The 17,723-nt window shown below is 38.7% G+C and overlaps 1 protein-coding gene across 5 annotated transcripts in view; it reads left to right on the forward strand.

Moving 5' to 3' along the window:
- COL19A1 (collagen type XIX alpha 1 chain) overlaps positions 1-17,723 on the forward strand; it is a 356,800-nt gene that overhangs the window by 261,741 nt on the left and 77,336 nt on the right. For 3 of the 5 annotated variants that reach the window (XM_054492353.2, XM_063666306.1, XM_063666304.1), the window contains exons 17-18: positions 2,917-2,979; positions 10,210-10,251. In XM_054492353.2, the coding sequence (XP_054348328.2) occupies positions 2,917-2,979; positions 10,210-10,251 (105 nt within the window). The remainder of the gene's footprint in view (positions 1-2,916; positions 2,980-10,209; positions 10,252-17,723) is intronic. The other 2 variants (XM_054492351.2, XM_063666305.1) reach the window with 1 other exon arrangement.

The following is a 17,723-nucleotide window of genomic DNA, read 5'->3' on the forward strand; positions in this document are numbered from 1 at the left end:
CATATGACCAGTCTGTAAAGGATCATATCCCATATCACCCAATTTTTTACAAATCATTATCGTTCTATTGTTTTTACTGTTCTCATTTACACTGCTACCTGTTTTATTCCGTGCAAACCCTACAACACATTTGCTTTCCTGCTTCTTTTCCTTACTGCCTCCCAGAACCCTTTGGGAGGCTTCACACTTCTTGCATCTCAGACCACCTGCTCTCCCAACCTCTACAAACAAAGATAGGATACATTTTAATACGGTCACAGACTAGGAGAAATGTTTTGTAATATTCAGGGATAATCTCCCTAACATGGGTTAAGAGACTGTATGAACATAGATGGGAGATACAAGGAGTAGATAAAGGGGCCTCTCTCAACTACACGATATGGCTACAGCTAAAGGTAATGTGTTCACTTTCTTGCCTCCTGCACCAAGCACTGTGAAGTACCTGGCAGAGGTGCTACGTACAAGTTTTGTTGATTTTTTTTCAATTTCAGTAAAGTAAATAGAACATAGAAGAGTGATCACCCAGTATTCTCTAGGGTACACACATCATCATGATAAGAAAATTACTGCAAAAGTGATTTTTGGCCGTTTGCCTTTAAGTTAAGATAGTAGAGTAGACGAGAGCTGGCTTTGGGCCCAATGCTGATGTTAAGTATTAGCCCTGCCACTTACCAGCGGTGTGACCTTGGAGCAGTTAAACATTTCCAACCCTCATTTTCTTTATCTTTGAATCAGAGAGAATGATGGGACATTCCTCATGTGTCGTTGTAAGGACTAAATTAGTTAACTCCTGCTGTAATGCCTAGCACATAATAAGCACTATATAAATGTTTGCTATCGGCCGGGCCCGCTGGCTCACGCCTGTAATACCAGCACTTTGGGAGGCCAAGGCAGGTGGATCACTTGAGGTCAGGAGTTCAAGACCAGCCTGGCCAACGTGGCGAAACCCTACCTCTACTAAAAGTACAAAAATTAGCCAGGCATGGTAGCACATACCTGTAGTCCCAGCTACTCAGGAGACTAAGGCACAAGAATCCGTTGAATCTGGGAGGCACAGGTGGCAGTGAGCTGAGATCGTGCCACTGCACTCCAGCCTGGCTGACAGAGTGAGACTCTGTCTCAAAAAACAACAACAAAAAAAGTTCGCTATTATTATTTGAGTGATTCTGCTACTCTATTTGGGAGACTGTATTATTAATTTTTATGCTATATTTGAGAGTCCTAATAATTAAGACTCTCTCTTTTAAGTAGATTGAATATGTATGAAGTTAAATTTACCTACTCCATCACTGTTCTTTGATCTAATCAGCCTTGTCATCAACACACACTCACTGAATGCCTATTATACATATACCCCTAAGCCACCTGTTAATGCTACTACATATGGTGTCTGAAATTCCTCCTTGCCTCATTATATATTTGCAGAAGGATCAATATGTATGGAACCTCATGTCTCCTGACTTTCAAGAATAAGATCTTAACTTGCATGTTCTTGGCTAGATACTTTGTGTAACAACCCCCCCACTCAATGATTGCTTTCTTTCTTTACTTCCTCTAACTGACCTAGAATTCTTTACACAATGCTGGCTGCTGAAAAGTTGCATGAAAAATATATAATGCCATAAGAATTCTCTTCTTACAATAGCTCCGTTATTGTTTCAGCAAGGTAACAGCATCGTTTGTCTTTCCAATCTTAGGCAACACCATTACTTGTGAGGCCCATTATTTTCTCAAGAATTATACCAACCTGCTTCTAAGTATCCATCACCTCATTCTTGTGACCTTTATGTTTAGTGGCACAATGCAAAGGTTTTATATTAGAATAGATCTTCAGTCACAAGCTGCTCATAAGAAACACCTGGTGTAAATGTTAACCAACATTAATCTTTTCTGTATACCTAAGGTGTTACCTGTATCAGTGAGTGCAGCTAACGATTGCTTCTTAAAATTTTTCTCCACTTTTCAAAGCTTTCATTCCCTTTGAAAAATATTAATCTTTGTATAATGGTGCTGTTTGATTTTGGCTAATTATCTTCCTTCTGTGTCTTATCTTCTAAGGTAACATGTTAAGAACTTGGTCTCTATAATATTTTCTGTCCTCCTAGCTTTTGAGTTCTGGTCTGGATGAAATATACAATCTCTTTTCTGAGATAGTTGAACCTATTTGACTTGAATTACTTAATCTAAAATAATGCTAATCTTTGTGTTTTTTTATGGCCCTCACCCCAAAATGTAATCCCTGAAAAACTGGGAAAAGTCTTCTTTCCTTTCTTCCTAGAAGCTTTAGGGACAGCCAAATGTATTTACTTCTTTCCTATCCACTCCAAGCCCAGCATAGTGCTTACTGAATTATTTCCAGGTCAACTGAAAACTATCAATATTTAAATTTCTTAAGCCTGAGATTTTATAGCACACATCTTTTCTCTGGCCCAAAAGTCCATGTGCATCCCATTTTCATACAACTAATTCAAAAAAGTAAAGCAATAGAAAAACATTTTTTCCCATATTTACTAAGTTAATAACATGTGGGAACACACAGTTCTATAGTACATTGATCAAAATCCCGTGAGAACTGCCAAAAATAAACTGAAGAGCTATACCCTCTTCTCTGGGAGGGTCTTATGGGTATAATTCCTTGTAATAAAGAATATGCTAATGGCTGACCTTCTGGTAAAATGTTACATGCTCCCACTTAGGACCTCTTTTTGGATTCATGCAGGATTTAACCTAGAAATATCTTAGGAGCCTGATGATAAGTTAATGCCCGTGTATTTCTCTATTAATCAGAATATTTGACTAAACAGACACTTCCTTTTTCTTCACTATATGATTTCAAGAGTTCTTAGATATGTTATTTAAATATTCATTGTTTTGGTAAATGTGTATATATTTATCTTTGATTTGTTTATAATACAGGGACCTCCTGGAATACAAGGAATACACCAAACTCTTGGTGGATATTATAACAAGGATAACAAGGTATGGCTTCTTTTTTCCCATAATTTATAATACATAGAAATTTTATGTGATTGTATTTTTGAAAAAAAACTTATTAATTCCTAACTTCTCAGACTTTTATACCTGATCACATGTATTTAAACATCTTTCCATACTGAAAGCTATGTTTTCAAAAACAAAAATAAAAAAGTATTTTGCTCAGTATCTTACAAATCTAGGGTTTTATCCTAATAAGTTTTTTAAAAATTTTGTTCAGTTTGTTAATGCAAAACATTGTGTTCCACCATCAATAATATCATAGATCTAGCCTCTCTGAGGGCAGAAAGAAATTATTTGATACTTCAAAGCTCTGGGTAGCACAACAGGTGATAGACTTCTTATCAAAACCAATAGGTGCTGCACCAAAATCTCAAGCAAATATTTGCATACTACATTTCAAGAATAAGAGTCCCCACCTTTCACGGGGAATTACATTTAATTTCCCCACGGTTTTTTTAAATCACATTTGGGATAGGTGGAATGCTGACGTGGAAGTATCCAAATGACAAAAGCAAGGGAGTTTTGTTCCAGATTCTACAAGGAGCATAATAGAGTGGCAGCCAAGAGAAGATCTAGGTGAGAGCATTGATTGATTCATCATTCAATGACAAATATTTGGGGTCTGATCACTTTGTGTGAGGCATTCTGTCCACTGATTAGGATACCTTGTGTACGTAATGGTTCATCATTGATTTCTTGCACCACAGAAGGAATTGGAGACACTTCCCTTTATGTCTTTCTTTTCCATGTTCTTACTTTCCCTTCCTGTAATTTTTTCTGACAGTTGTTACTCCTCTTTGTTTAGAAATCCCAAAGAGAAGTGTCAAAAAAATTTGTTAAATGACTAGCGAATTATAAAATCCCAGTTTCTCTTTCTTCAGAACAAGGTCAACATAAAGACTTAGATAATTTATGCTTGACAAATTTAAAATCAAATATGGAAAGTTTTTTATACTTTATAAATTTGATAGTGATGCTATTTTAAATTCTCTCCTTTATTTAGGTTTTCCAGGGAGTATTATGTTAGGAAGAATGTTTGGAATATATTTCATGTTTCTTTATTAAACACTTCTTTAATAGAACTGTACTAACTTTTTCAAAATATTAAGCATAAGTGAAATGTTAGCACAAGTGAATATAGCACAAGTGAAAAAAAGAATGCTGAAGCATGTTTAAATTTAATCAATTTAATGATGCCTGTAATGACATCTGCTGTTATAAAATAGGATTTATCATAAATGCTTCAAAATAATGAGAATAAGTTGGCTCTGATGTCACAGTGTCAGCTACAAAAACTTAAAGAACACACTATATTACTATCGCCCTTGGTATAAAATATACCGAGTTGCTACTTAGCTACTTAAGTATTTGCTATCCCTTGCAAAACTTTTAAAGCTCGCATCTTTACAGGTCTCCCAACACTACTTCTCTATACAGTTTCTCTTGCTGATGAGTCAGTTTTCCCTTAAATGAAGATATATGGAGCATTTATATTTTAGAGTCTAAAGTTGAGAATGTAAATTTTTAAACTTTAAGGTTATATTTCAAAAAAAAATGGGCGCTGACCAGAGCAGCTGAGTGGAAAATCTTGCTAGTAACAAACCAGTACTTTGAACTTAATTATTAACTCACCTAAAAGAACCCCAGTTATTCTTCTTGCCATTACAGAATAGAGGCTCACAGGTATTTAGTCCACATGTTCTCTAAATGTGACTTTAAAGCTGGAATACCACTGGATAAAGAGAAAGGAGTATAGCTGTTATCCCAAATGATGCACTATAACCATTTAGCATTAGAGGCTTTAGATCCATCTGTGAATTAAGAGACAATAACTTACTAAACACTTTATTCTGTTTCCTTTGGGAGTAGTTAGAGCCCTTGCACCAAGGCCCCACCAGGAAGGATGGAGGTGGTGGGACCCACCTTCCCAGCACCCACACTGCCCCATGCTTCTGTATTGTAACCACCTCCTCGTCACCCTCAGCTTCATAAAGGAAAAGCCAAATGTGCTATGATGAGCACGATGCATGTTTTCCATTGGCATTGTCTCCACCACCTACCCCTGTCTGTTTTTGGACACCGAGGTTGTTTCATTTTGCAATTTGTAGTGTGCCGGATGGTCTGACTGTAGCAAATAAGCACAGAGAAGTGGGGCCTGAGTGAAACCTTCCTAGAGCTTAAATAATGGACCATGTATTGAGACATAGCAAGTGACACTCCAAGGTTAAAATAATCTTCCCTTTTAAATTGGCATTGATTTATGTGATGTCTGCACTGGAGCCCTGGACCTCAGCTCTTCAACTCACAGTGGCTTCAACAGTCACACAGCCCAGATTCTGCTGAAGCAACTACCTATGGAAGAATGAGTAACAGACTACTCATAAACTGCCCCTCCTCATTCCAAACTCAGAGAGCCCATGGTTCATTTTCCAGTCGCAGTATCCTCACTTGCCCTCTGACCCCCATATAGGAACCGATCTTTTCCTCTGCTATTTTCCTTATGTCATCTGGAGGGAGAAGCTCCGGTATAAGAAACCCTCTCTCCTCACGGCACAAATCAAAAAAGGGATGGAGAAGAAAAAAAAAGCAAATGAGGAAGAAAAAAGCAAATGAGAAATAGAGAGACAGCCTAAGGAGTGAGGTTAGGAAGACGGATATGAGTGTGTTTATGTGGATTTTTGCATGCCCACTTATGGATGCGAAGAATAAAAGGTAGATTTCTCTCTCTATCACAAAAATAATGTGCAAAACAGCTGCTCCCATTCTGCAAGATTGTTTGCAAAGAAGCAACAATGCTGAGCATATTCTTCCCCTCAAGGAAAATCTGCTCATGATCCAGTAAACTGCACTTCATTGTTTCCAGCTCTGGGGGTTTTAATAAAAATTTGGTAGGCTCTGTCAACTACTGAAGCCATCAGACCCACAGTTCCTTACTACACTTTAGATGGAGAAAAAAAAAATACGTTTTATCTGTGGAGGCCAAGTACTGGTGGATTTTACATTTGATGTTGTTTTTAAAGCTCCATATTGAAAATGCAGAGTTGTGTTATCTTACATCACCACACTCGGTCTCAGCTGTTGGAGATTTATGCTGTGCGACCCAGCAACCAATTCTTGTATTCATTTCTCCAAATTGTTGATCCAAAAAAAAAAAAAAAACCAATTTGCTAGCAAAATAATCTATTTTTCTTTTCACATATTAAATCATAACTTCACTTTAATATCCAGAGACTAGAAAGGACAGAAAGCCTTTATCCAAAATCCAATATTCAAGGCCTTTCCAAGCAGTGAGTTAAACCCAACGATGGCATATAGAGTGTAGGCTCCCTTGGAGACACTGCAGGCAACCTTTCTGGGCCCAGAAGATTGAGAAATAAAGTTTAGGTTCTAACTTCATCGCTCTCCTTCTCTGTGCCCCAAAGTTTAGGTTCTAACTTCATCGCTCTCCTTCTCTGTGCCCCAGGCTCCACTGGCTTTGAGGAACATTGTGGACTTAGGCACAGACATATGGACTTTCAGATGTTGGTTTGATTACAGACAGCCCCCCAACTCACCTGAGTCTTCGCTTCCTTTCATGACCCTCCACACTTGCGGCTGGTGAAATGGTTTTTTGCAGATAAGTAAGAGGTTTGGCTTTGAGCCAGCCTTAGGCCTTATTTTCAAGTGAGCACAGCTTTCCTAGCCCACATATTACGTTTTAACTTGCTAGGGCTGCCACAACAAAATATCACAAACTGAGTGGCCTAAACAACAGAAATATGTCATCTCACAGTTCTGGAGGCCGGAAGTCAAGATGAAAGTGTTGTCAGGGCCACGTTATCTCCAAAGGCACTAGGGAGGAATGTCTTCCAGGTCTCTCTCCTAGCCTCTGGTGGTTCCTTAGCCATCTTCACTTCAAACTATAGCAATAGTGATCTGAATGGGTACCTCCGTATATTTTGTTGTCTAAATATTTCTGTACCTTTTAGGTTTTCTATCAGCACATGTATTTTTAATCAGAAAAATAACCTTAATGGAAAAACCACATGATTAGAATTACTGGCTCATTTGCCCAACAGATATTTATTGAATGCCGGGGGAGGCATTCATGAATGGCATTTCATAGTAGTTGAGACCTGATTAATGACTAGTTTCCGGACAGACAAAAAGGTGAGGACAAAGAGTGGTGATCTGGAGGCTGAGATGGGAATGACCTTGGTCAGTTTAGGGAGCTGAAAGAAGACCATGACAGCTGAAACTTCTGAGGAAGAAGAGTGGCCAACATGATGCTGGAGAGGGAAATTAGTTCAGGTCATGCAGAGATTTGATGGTGATGTTAAAGTTTTGAGAAACAGAGGCCAGAATGTCTTTTGAAGGTATTTCTCTGATCTTATGTAGAGAATATGTGTGTCAGGAAAGCAAGAGTGGATTGTAAAAGGCCAGTTAGAGACTCACTGCAATCCTGGCAAGACATGATGGTGGGCTGCCTGGGTATAGGCAGGTTGACTCTGTCTCTTAAGAGAAGAGAAAATATTTGGGGAGACAGAGTCAACCAAACTGGATGACTGATCATGTACGAGGAATAAGGATGAGGGTGATTATATTAGTCTGTTTTCATGCTGCTGATAAAGACATACCCTAGACTGGGCAATTTACAAAAGGAAAAGGTTTCATGGATTCACAGTTCCATGTAGCTGGGGAGGCCTCATAATCATGGTGGAAGGTGAAAGTCACGTCTAACATGGTGGCAGACATCAGAAGAGTTTGTGCAGGGAAACTTCCCTTTATAAAAGCATCAGATCTCATGAGACTTATTCACTATCATGAGAATAACACAGGAAAGACCCACACCCATGATTCAATTACTTCCCACTGGGTCCCTCCCACAACACGTGGGAATTGTGGGAGCTACAATTCTAGATGATATTTGGGTGGGGACACAGCTGAACCAAGTGATATTGAGAATGACACTCAGAGAGGAAGAGTTCAGGTTTTCTTTCTTTCCTTAATTGTTTTCAATTGTAGAATGGAATTCCTGCTCAATTTAACAAGAAAAACTGCAGAGATACATTAGAAAAAACTGATTCTTTTTCTCCCGCTTCTGTACTAAACAATGTTAGCAGCGTGATGTAACTCTATTTTGTTCTCTCATATATGTGTATTTGTTGCATTTTTTGTTTCAGTTTTAAACTTGTTGACTATGAATTGCTTCTAGAATTTACAAGTACATACATCAAGTAGAAAATTAGATATATGGGTCTAAAATTCATAAAGGAAGTATATGCGGGGAATATAAATTAGGTATATGTGTCTAAAACTCAGAAGGGAAGTATATGCTGGGTTTATAAATTTGGCTGTGTAAATATTACCTAAGCCACAAAGGTAAATAAGAGTGCTGGGGAGAAAGTGTTGAGTCACAAAGAAGAAAGTCCTGAGGAAATCCAACCTTTAACAGATGAGGGAAGAAGTCGCAGAGATAGGAAGAAAATAGGAGAGTAAGCTATCATACAAGCCAAGAGAGTGACCAGTGTAGCAAGAAGGTCAATTACTGAAGAGTCCATTAAAGTAAGCAGCAAAGATATTATTATTTCCATTAGAGGGCCACGTCAGTGGACTGATTGGGGCCAGTGTCAAATACATATGTGTTTAGGAGTAAACAGGAGTTAAATCAGTGGTGTCAAATAAAAAATTGCACCTGACAAAGTTAAACAGGCAAGGAAGACATTATTCAAGGCTATTGCAATAGGAGAGAGAGGGCAGACTTAGTCTGAGCTCAATTTCACTGAAACAAAGTTCAGGAGAGTTTTTAAGTTTTGACGTAAGAAAGAGAACACACTTCCTTGTGTTTGCTAATTGGCTTTACCCAAAGGAAGAGTAAACTTTCTCATATCTTTGTGACAGGAAGAAGGTTTACAACTTGGCACAAGGCTGAAGTTAGGCTCCTACCCTCCCACAGAGCCTGGAAGATAGTGGCACTATCTTCTCCATGATTACATTTTAAAGGGATGGCTCCCAGGTCCTTGAGAAAGACGTTCCAGATTGTAAAACTAACAGGAGGCTTTTAGAAAGATTTACATCTCAAAGGGATAGTGAAAGAACTTACAAATACAGATTTTCTAAAGCCATTGGTTTAGAAAAAGAGAGGTCAGGGTATGGAATTAGGAACAAGCCTGTCCAAAGTTGATTCTAGCTGAGGGAAACATTAAGGCTGTCTTGGTCAGTGGATGCAAAAAGCACTAACTACCCTTTTGAGAAAATTGTCCAGAAATGGGAGGAAAGAGAGTAACTTAAGGGAAATGTGTGCTGGGGAACTGTATGCTCTTTGTGTGTTAAGTTTAAAGAAGGTAGAATAGGTAGGTAGTCAGAGAGAGAGAGAAGTGTTAAAGAAATTGGCCAATTTTAGCTACATTTTACTTAACTTTACCAAATTGGCCAATTTCACCTGATAGCAATAGGTAACATTAATAAGGAAAATCTCCTAAGAAGGCAGAGGGCATGGGAATCAGAGGATTTATAGAGGAAACAGCCATGATAAGAGATGAGACGGCTCATTAACTAACCCAGGTGTGCATGCACATGGGTTGGTACATTCATTGGCAGGAATTAGAAGTGGTGACTGAGGCCTGGTGCAGTGGCTCATGCCTGCAATCCCAGCTCTTAAGGAGGCAGAGGCAGGAGGATAGCTTGAGCCCAGGAGTTCAAGACCTGCCTGGGCAATATAGTGAGACACCATTCTCCACAAAAAGGAAAAAAATAAAATAAAAAAAGTGGTGCCTGAGAACTTGTATTTTTTTCAGTGTAGTTACAGGCAAGGTCACTTGCCCAAGGACTGTAGAGTCTAATGTAGTGGTCTGAGAACAATAAAGAAGACTTGAGAGTAGGGAGAGCAGATCAGAGATGCTCAGATACATGGAGAGGCCAGTTGAAGTGGCCAGATATGGATTTGGAGTAGTGAGTATTTATCCCCAGAGGTGTGATGTTTCTCCAGAAGCAATCTCCTTAAGAAGTCACAAAGAAGATGCATGGGGTGTCCAAAGCTGGAATTATTTAGAAAAATATTTAACAGAAATATTTAACAACAGGCGAGAGAGACAAAGATGTCTGCACAAATGACCTAGTATCCATAAAAAGCGGTTACAGAACTATTATCTGACTGCTTATACTGTTACAGATTGAATGTGTTAAAAATTAGTGGATTTTTCTTTTGTATTTTAAATTGTTTTTCACCCCTAGGGAAATGATGAACATGAAGCTGGAGGCCTGAAAGGAGACAAGGTAATCAGATTTTTTTTTTTTTAGACGGAGTCTTGCTCTGTTGCCCAGGCTGGAGTGCAGTGGCACAATCTCGGCTCACTATAACCTCCACCTCCCAGGTTCAAGTGATTCTCCTGCCTCAGCCTCCCAAGTAGCTGGGATTACAGCATGTGCCACCACTCCCGGCTAATTTTTGTATTTTTAGTAGAGACAGAGTTTCACCATGTTGGCCAGGCTGGTCTTGGACTCTTGACCTCAGGTGATCCACCTGCCTCAGCCTCCCAAAGTTACAGGATTACAGGCTTGAGCCACTGCACCCGGCAGTAATCAGATTTTCAAAGTGAATAGAGGGGCCCAGTATTTTATACGGACTTACACATTCCCATGTAGGGGGCAGCCCCCTGGCAGCAGTTGGGTTGCATCTCTGGGAGGGTGTCCAGCCTGCAGTGGGCAGGGGCCTCCGCCTGCCTCCTGACCAGGCAGTAGGATTGGAATCTGCTTCAGGGTCCAGCAAGACTGCTGAGTAGCAGTTGGCTATAAGAAAGAGAACATATCAAGGGGAAATTACTGTAATAAGATAAATGAAATCAGGACACAAGACTTGTTTTGTAATTAAATGTGAATCCATGTAGGTGGCAAAAACAATCTGAAGACCCCTTTGGCAAAATGCCTCAAGCCCAGGCTCACTATTTTGTGTCTTCCTAAGTACCAAAACATAAGCTGCCCTGGCAGCCATTTTTGGTGGGGTTTTATACTGTCCAGTAGTGGTTTAACCAAATAATTATTTCAAAATAGTTTTAAAATTAAGACACTGATAAATTTCCATTGCATTCCCCTTGTCATTTGCAGGTTTAATTGTCATAGCTGTAAAGATGACAGATTCACTTCCCCATTCAACAAGATGTTTCACTCCTGTTTGATTCTGAAATTGTAATGACCTTGGATTCCATGCGAATGTGCCATTGTCAGAAAAAAAATGCACGTTAAATCTACAGGCAGAGATGAGTAGTTTGAAAATACTCTGAGGGAATGTGGCTTGTGAGTGCTACTTTCATTCATTCACCTGTAAAAATTCTCTAGATTGAGGGCAGGGGATTTTGACATGAATCCAAGAAAATATGACTTCTGTGTCTTATAAATCAGTGCAACCAATCCATTCAAAAAGTCGTACACCCATCACCAGAAGTTACTGCTAAAAGATAGTCTCACCAGAAACTAGGAGCTTCTTATAGATTGACGATTTAAAATGAAATTTTCTGCTAAATAAATAAATAAAACCTTGACATTCTGAGAAAGGCATCCAAAAATTGATTACACAGCAATGATAAGTCATTTGTGTGAGTTAGATTTTATTGCTAGTACATTAGCATTATTTCCTGTAACCTAATAGCTAACAGAAACCATACACCACCATAACCAATGCATTACATTTTAAGCAATGACTTCTGGACATATGCAGCCTAAGGGGAAAAAAAAGGAAAAGAAAGCCACAAAGCTTGTCACATAGGACAGCTGAGCAAAGAAGAGTGTTGTGACTTTTAAAGTATTTAAATGATGATTCATTTCTTGAAACAAAACAGCTGGCTTCTGTTTTGCTGTGTTCATTAGGAAACACATGTTACTTAGACATTCTTAAGACCTCACTGATGAGAAATTTGATTCTGTAAAACAGGTGTATTTCAAACTCTAAGGACCTTTTCTGTTGCTCAAAATCTTTTCTAATTGCTTCAGAATCTTAAGCAGAATTAGGAAAAGCCAGTGGCATAACTGTTCCCTCCTCTCACTCAAATAAATAACATAGAAGAGTCTACAGGGAACTTGATGCAGTACATGATATAAAGAGACACATAGAAAAACTTTTAAAAAGCGTGATTAACAGGAAATTGCCTATAAACAATGCATAAAATAAACAAAAATTTCAGGTGGTAGCTTGTACCTGTAATCACAGCGCTTTGGGAGGCCAAGGCGGGAAGAACCTTTGAGCCCAGAATTTAGACCAGCCTGGACAATATAGTGATACCCCATCCCTACAAAAATTAAAAATATTAACTGGTCATGCTGGCAAACACCTGTGGTCCCAGCTTCCCAGGGAGGCTGAGGCAAGAGGATCACTTGGAGCCAGGAGGTAGAGGCTGCAGTCAGCCATAATCACACCACTGCACTCCAGCCTGAGCAACAGAGCAAGACCTTGTCTCAAAACAACCAACCAAACACAAACATGAGCATAGCAGTTGCTGGAAGAGTGAAATCAACTCTACCTATGCAAGTCTACTTAGTATCTCTTCTGAATCAATACATTAGTTTTTAAAATTATAATGTAATTTAATGTATCGTAAGTCACCACAGTGAAAATTTAAAACTCCATCAAGCTGTTCTCACAGATCTCTGCTTGCACCTGTGGCGAACCCCGGTGCTTCTGAATCCTGGCTGCACATTGGAATCCCATGGAAAACTTTGACAAAATACCCACACTCAGGCTCCATCCACAGAGATTCCGATTTGGGGTAGGGGTCTTATCTCTATTTAAAAGTGTTTCAGATGACTCTAATACACAACCAGGGCTAAGAACCACTGAGTAATAGGAAGAGCATGAGCTTTGGGACAAAAAGTTGATTGTGGCATTAACAGCTAGGTCACCTTGGGAAGGCCACTTCATTTCTCTAAGTATGCATTTCCTCATTCACACCATGGGCATAATTGTATCTACACAAAGAGTTGATAGAAGGATTAAAATTAAATAAGAGGAAGTTACTCAAAAGCACAATAACTAAAACACATATAAAGCCCTCACTAAAGATTTGTTCTTTTCTGTTCACCCATCTCAATCTTTCCTTCCTCTCATGAGGTCTCATTTAGCACTTTTGAGGATTAATTGTTGTTCTCATTCTTAGCACCTGGTCTTGCTCATCTTTGTATCTCCCACCATAATTTTGACAAAGAAGGGACTCAGTTTGTGCTGTAGAATAAAATATTTAACCAGAAGAATAATTAAACACATAAGTGATTCATCATTCCTTTATAATATGCTACATCTCAATGCACTGACCAGCAAAATAGAATTACTAAAAGAGCCAACCCTTTGGAACCCAACACTACAATGAAGCACCAGGACAAGCACAAATAGCACTGGAATATGCACACCAATCACCCCTGGTTTAGCAGCCACATCCTGTATCAAGAACACTACGATTCAGGGAGAACCACGACTTGCAGTAAATGGCCATGGAGACCATCCAAATGACCAGTCTACCAGTGTGGAAATGAATGATCCCTGCTCTGTGGCTTGACTGAGACTGACAAGATGTGGTGAAGGGATAATGTATTTGCAAGTTACTTGAGGAGAACTGCTGCTTTATAGAGACAGTAGAACAAAATATCAGAATATCTTAGCACTCCTGAGAAAACAGCAGGTGTCTTGTGAGGAAGACTGTCAGGGAAAAGGTGGAGTCGCTATAGCACCAAGCTTCTCAAATAGCATCGAAAGTGTCAAACTGGAGGAGAGTCTTTCCTAATGCAAAGTAACTTCATCACTTGTGTTTCAACTCATCTCTACAGTGATAAATCACTGAACATTCAATTTAAATAAAAAATACAAACCCATATGTGTCTAAGGTTCAGGTAGAAAATGCTTTTGCTTGCAGAATTTTATGAGGAAAGAGGTCTCTAAGATTTCCTTCCAGCCCAATGTCATCCAACGACTATGTGGAAAGATGGACTGCAAACCCTTTTTTGTCCTGCCCCTGTTTACCTGTAGAGCAGCTATGAATATACTTACTCTTATTTCACCATGTACATTCTCCTCCCCTTCCCCTTTGATATTGGCAGATTTGATTTTTACAAGCAATTGCTAGACTCCTTCTCAGCTTTCTACTTTTATTTTATTAGGCAAGTCTAACTAGTAGGCATATTTTTCCTTCACACCTATACAATGGAGACTGTAGCACCTACCATATGGGTAACATGAAGGTCACTCTGTACACCCTAATGCCTATACAAGGCTAATTGTTTATTTTCCCTATCAAACCAACAACAATTTGTTCCTAAATATATCCCCCAACTTCTCCCTTGCCTTACCTTGAATATAATTTACTATGTCTAGGAAAAAAATGGCTTCTCTTATAATGTGGTAAGAATAAGACTGATGATACACAGGATGTTTAGATACTACCATAGAAAAAAACAATACTTACTGAATTAGGAAAAAGCCTGTATCCAGCACACTAAACTTTAAATTTGATGGATACTGCTTCAAAAGGCATATTGAATATTTAAATTAAGAATGTGAGTGAATTTAGAGAAAAAAATAAGCTATGTATATATAGGTGGTATGTAGACACAGCGAATATTACAGAGTTGGGATGTGGATGACTGAACTTTGGGAAACACTGCTCTAGAACATTTGTACTGACAGGTCTGCAAGTTGGCTTCTTATCCATTTGGTTCCTTGGCTCTCCAACAGGGCCTTACTATTACTAGCTGAAAGCCTAATGGTATAAAAAATTAGACTGAGGTGAGTCATAAAAGCAAACACTTCTTTCCTAGTATCAACTCTCACAGCACAAAATACTTCTATGACCAAATACGTGAATTTTTCACACACAGCAAGCAAGCAATCAGTTCTGCAACAGACACCAGCTGATTGTCTTCTAATTCCATTCAATTCTGACACTATCTACCTAGTGGTAGCAACAGATCCCACAGATTGAGGGCTCAATCCCACAATACTGCCTTCCATTTCATATGCCAATCAAAAGCCCCATGTTGTTTTATCTGTGCTTTTGACCAACTGGCTATAAATCGGGGTCCTCATGACCCCATCCGTGGCACTAATTTGCTGGAATGGCTCACAGAACTCAGGGAGATATTTGCTTACGCTCACCAGTTTATTATAAAGGATGTTACAAAGTTTACAGAGGAAGAACTGCATAAGGCAAGGTATGTGGGAAGAGGTGCCAAGGTTCCAAGCTTCCATGCCCTCCCTGGTCATGCCACCCTCCAGGAACCTCTAAACTTCAGCTCTACAGAAGCTCTCTGAACCCAGTCCTTGTGGTTTTTATGGAAGCTTCATTATGTAGGCATGATTGATTAAATCATTTGTCATTGGTGACCAAGTTAACCTTCAGTCTCTCTCCCCTCCCCAGAGGTTGGAGGTGAGGCTGAAAAGACTGTAATCAGGCCTTGGTCCTTCTGGTGACCAGCCCAATCCTGAAGCTACCTAGGGGCTGCCAGCCACCAGTCAACTCATTAACATACAAAAAGACACTTATTGCTTTGGGGATTCCAAGGATTTTATGAGTTGTATGCCAGGAAACTGGGACGAAGACCAAATATGTATTTTACAATATTGTTATCAAGCAGATGGGCTCACTGCCCACTGTGCACCGAAGCCAATAACTATGGCACCAGCTTTTCAGAAAAGAACGATTTTATTGCAAAATCAGCCAGCAAAGAGACAGGAATTGGGCTTCAATTTGCCTCCTGGATTTGGGGATTGAGGCAAGTTTTAAGAGATCAGAGGGCAAGGGACGGGATTTAGTAATGTGAGTTTGGCAGGATCTGATTGGACAGCTTCAAATTTGACCATTTATGGTAAGGTATATTGAGGCAGATTTTTGCCCTGGATATTCCAGGCTAATGGACCTCCATGCTTCTGAAAGAGTTCAGGTTCTGGTCATGTCCCGGTCTTATTGGTTCCACCGAAGGAGAGGAATTGTTGGTTCCAGCTGTTGTTACAAGTCAAAGCTTTTTCTGTTATGCGTGCCTAGGCTGCATGACTTGCAGTTTTGGGCTCTGTTATACCTTAAAGGTAACTTGACATTTTGTTATCAACAGAGTAGGCCCTGTTTGGGCTGGTTCCACAGTTATACTATCGCATGAGGTTTTAAAATTTTGGTAAAATTAAGATTAAATTTAACAAAACATATTCCAAAATCTAGAAGACTAATTAATACAAACATGATCTTGTCTATCCATTACAGAAAATCACAAGACATGGATTAGGATATACATATAAAAATAAGCCGAAGATTTTAGGGCTGTAGTAAATTTATACTCGAAGCACTTTTTGGTAGCTGTTTGAGGCTTCAAAATGAACAGTTAGGCACATCACCAGGGGTCAGGATTAGAGATGTTCACTGCAGCCTTGTTTATAATAGAGAAAAGCTGATTACAACCAAAGTGCTCATCGGTGGGGCTGAGATAAACCCTGGTTTATTAACATGTTAGAATGCTACTCATCTGTTATAATGAATGAATGAGATCATATGTATCAATAGAGATAGATATTAAAAACAATGCTGACTGGAAAAAACAAGTCATAGTATGTTATATATGAGATAAAGCTATTTATGGAATTTGTTTCAAATATTCAATAATATATTGTTTATGATTCCATATATGCAGTGAAAGTACAATAATATAAACTGAAAATATAAATACTAAATTCTTGAGAGTGGCTCCCTCTGGGTGGAAATAGGAAATATAGGGGATTTCTTCTTTGTAAATTTTTTAATTTCTTTCATTTCGGGTACCTAGTACATGAAGGCTTGGTGTATTCTACTTTATTATGTTTTCCGTATTTATTCTTTTGAAGTAAAAAAATAGGCCAGGTAGGCAAAAACGGTATATGCTCAGAAATGTAATGGTGAACATCATTTTGCAAAAATGCTCTTGAGGTTAGGGAAAAAAATCAGCATTACATATCTTCGAGGGACTATGATTAATTTAAGAATTGTGCAGGTATTCAGAGATCTTGGTAAACACTAAAAGGATGCACAATACTGAGACTCCTCTGAAGTCTCATTAGTGATATAACTCCTTTCTTTAAGTATTACTTCTCAAATTATATTTTCCAAAAACACTCTTTATATGTCACATACAGATCTCTCTTCAAGGTTTTTGACCAGAACCTCTTAGACATTTCTAAGCTACTGCTGTCACCACATCTACAAGAATGCCTTATTTGCCCACAGCCAATCATCTAAGCAGCGTTATAAACCCTGGAAACAGCTGAGAGACTCATTTTGCTTCATATGACTACTGACTCAGCCCACCTAAACAAAGAAAAAAGTGCCTGAAATAAAATGAGTCTGGATTATTGTCCCCGTTAAACAGTCTGATGTCTTTGAGATCACACACAAAAAAATTGGTTTTGGCACACCAGAACAAAATTATAATTTTTCTCCTCTAAGATATTCTTTCCTGGAAAAATAATTAACTTCGTTTCACATTACATTTAAGTATCATAATGAAATATATGGATTTCTAAAAGACATAAAGCCATATATTTTAGAAATATATGGATTTCTAAAAGACATAAAGCCATTTTTATGACAAACACATTATCATAAAAATAGCCTAAGTAGATTCAGAACTTTGCATTGTCTGTTGGATGCTAATAGATAAATTGTATAGTTAGCAGGAGAGCAAGCAATCATTCTGTATCTGACAGTCACAATAATGCTTCTCTAACCATCTGCAAAATCTCTCTTCTG

The sequence above is a fragment of the Pongo pygmaeus genome, chromosome 5 (assembly GCF_028885625.2).
Source record: "Pongo pygmaeus isolate AG05252 chromosome 5, NHGRI_mPonPyg2-v2.0_pri, whole genome shotgun sequence".
NCBI classification, from domain to species: Eukaryota; Metazoa; Chordata; class Mammalia; order Primates; family Hominidae; genus Pongo; species Pongo pygmaeus.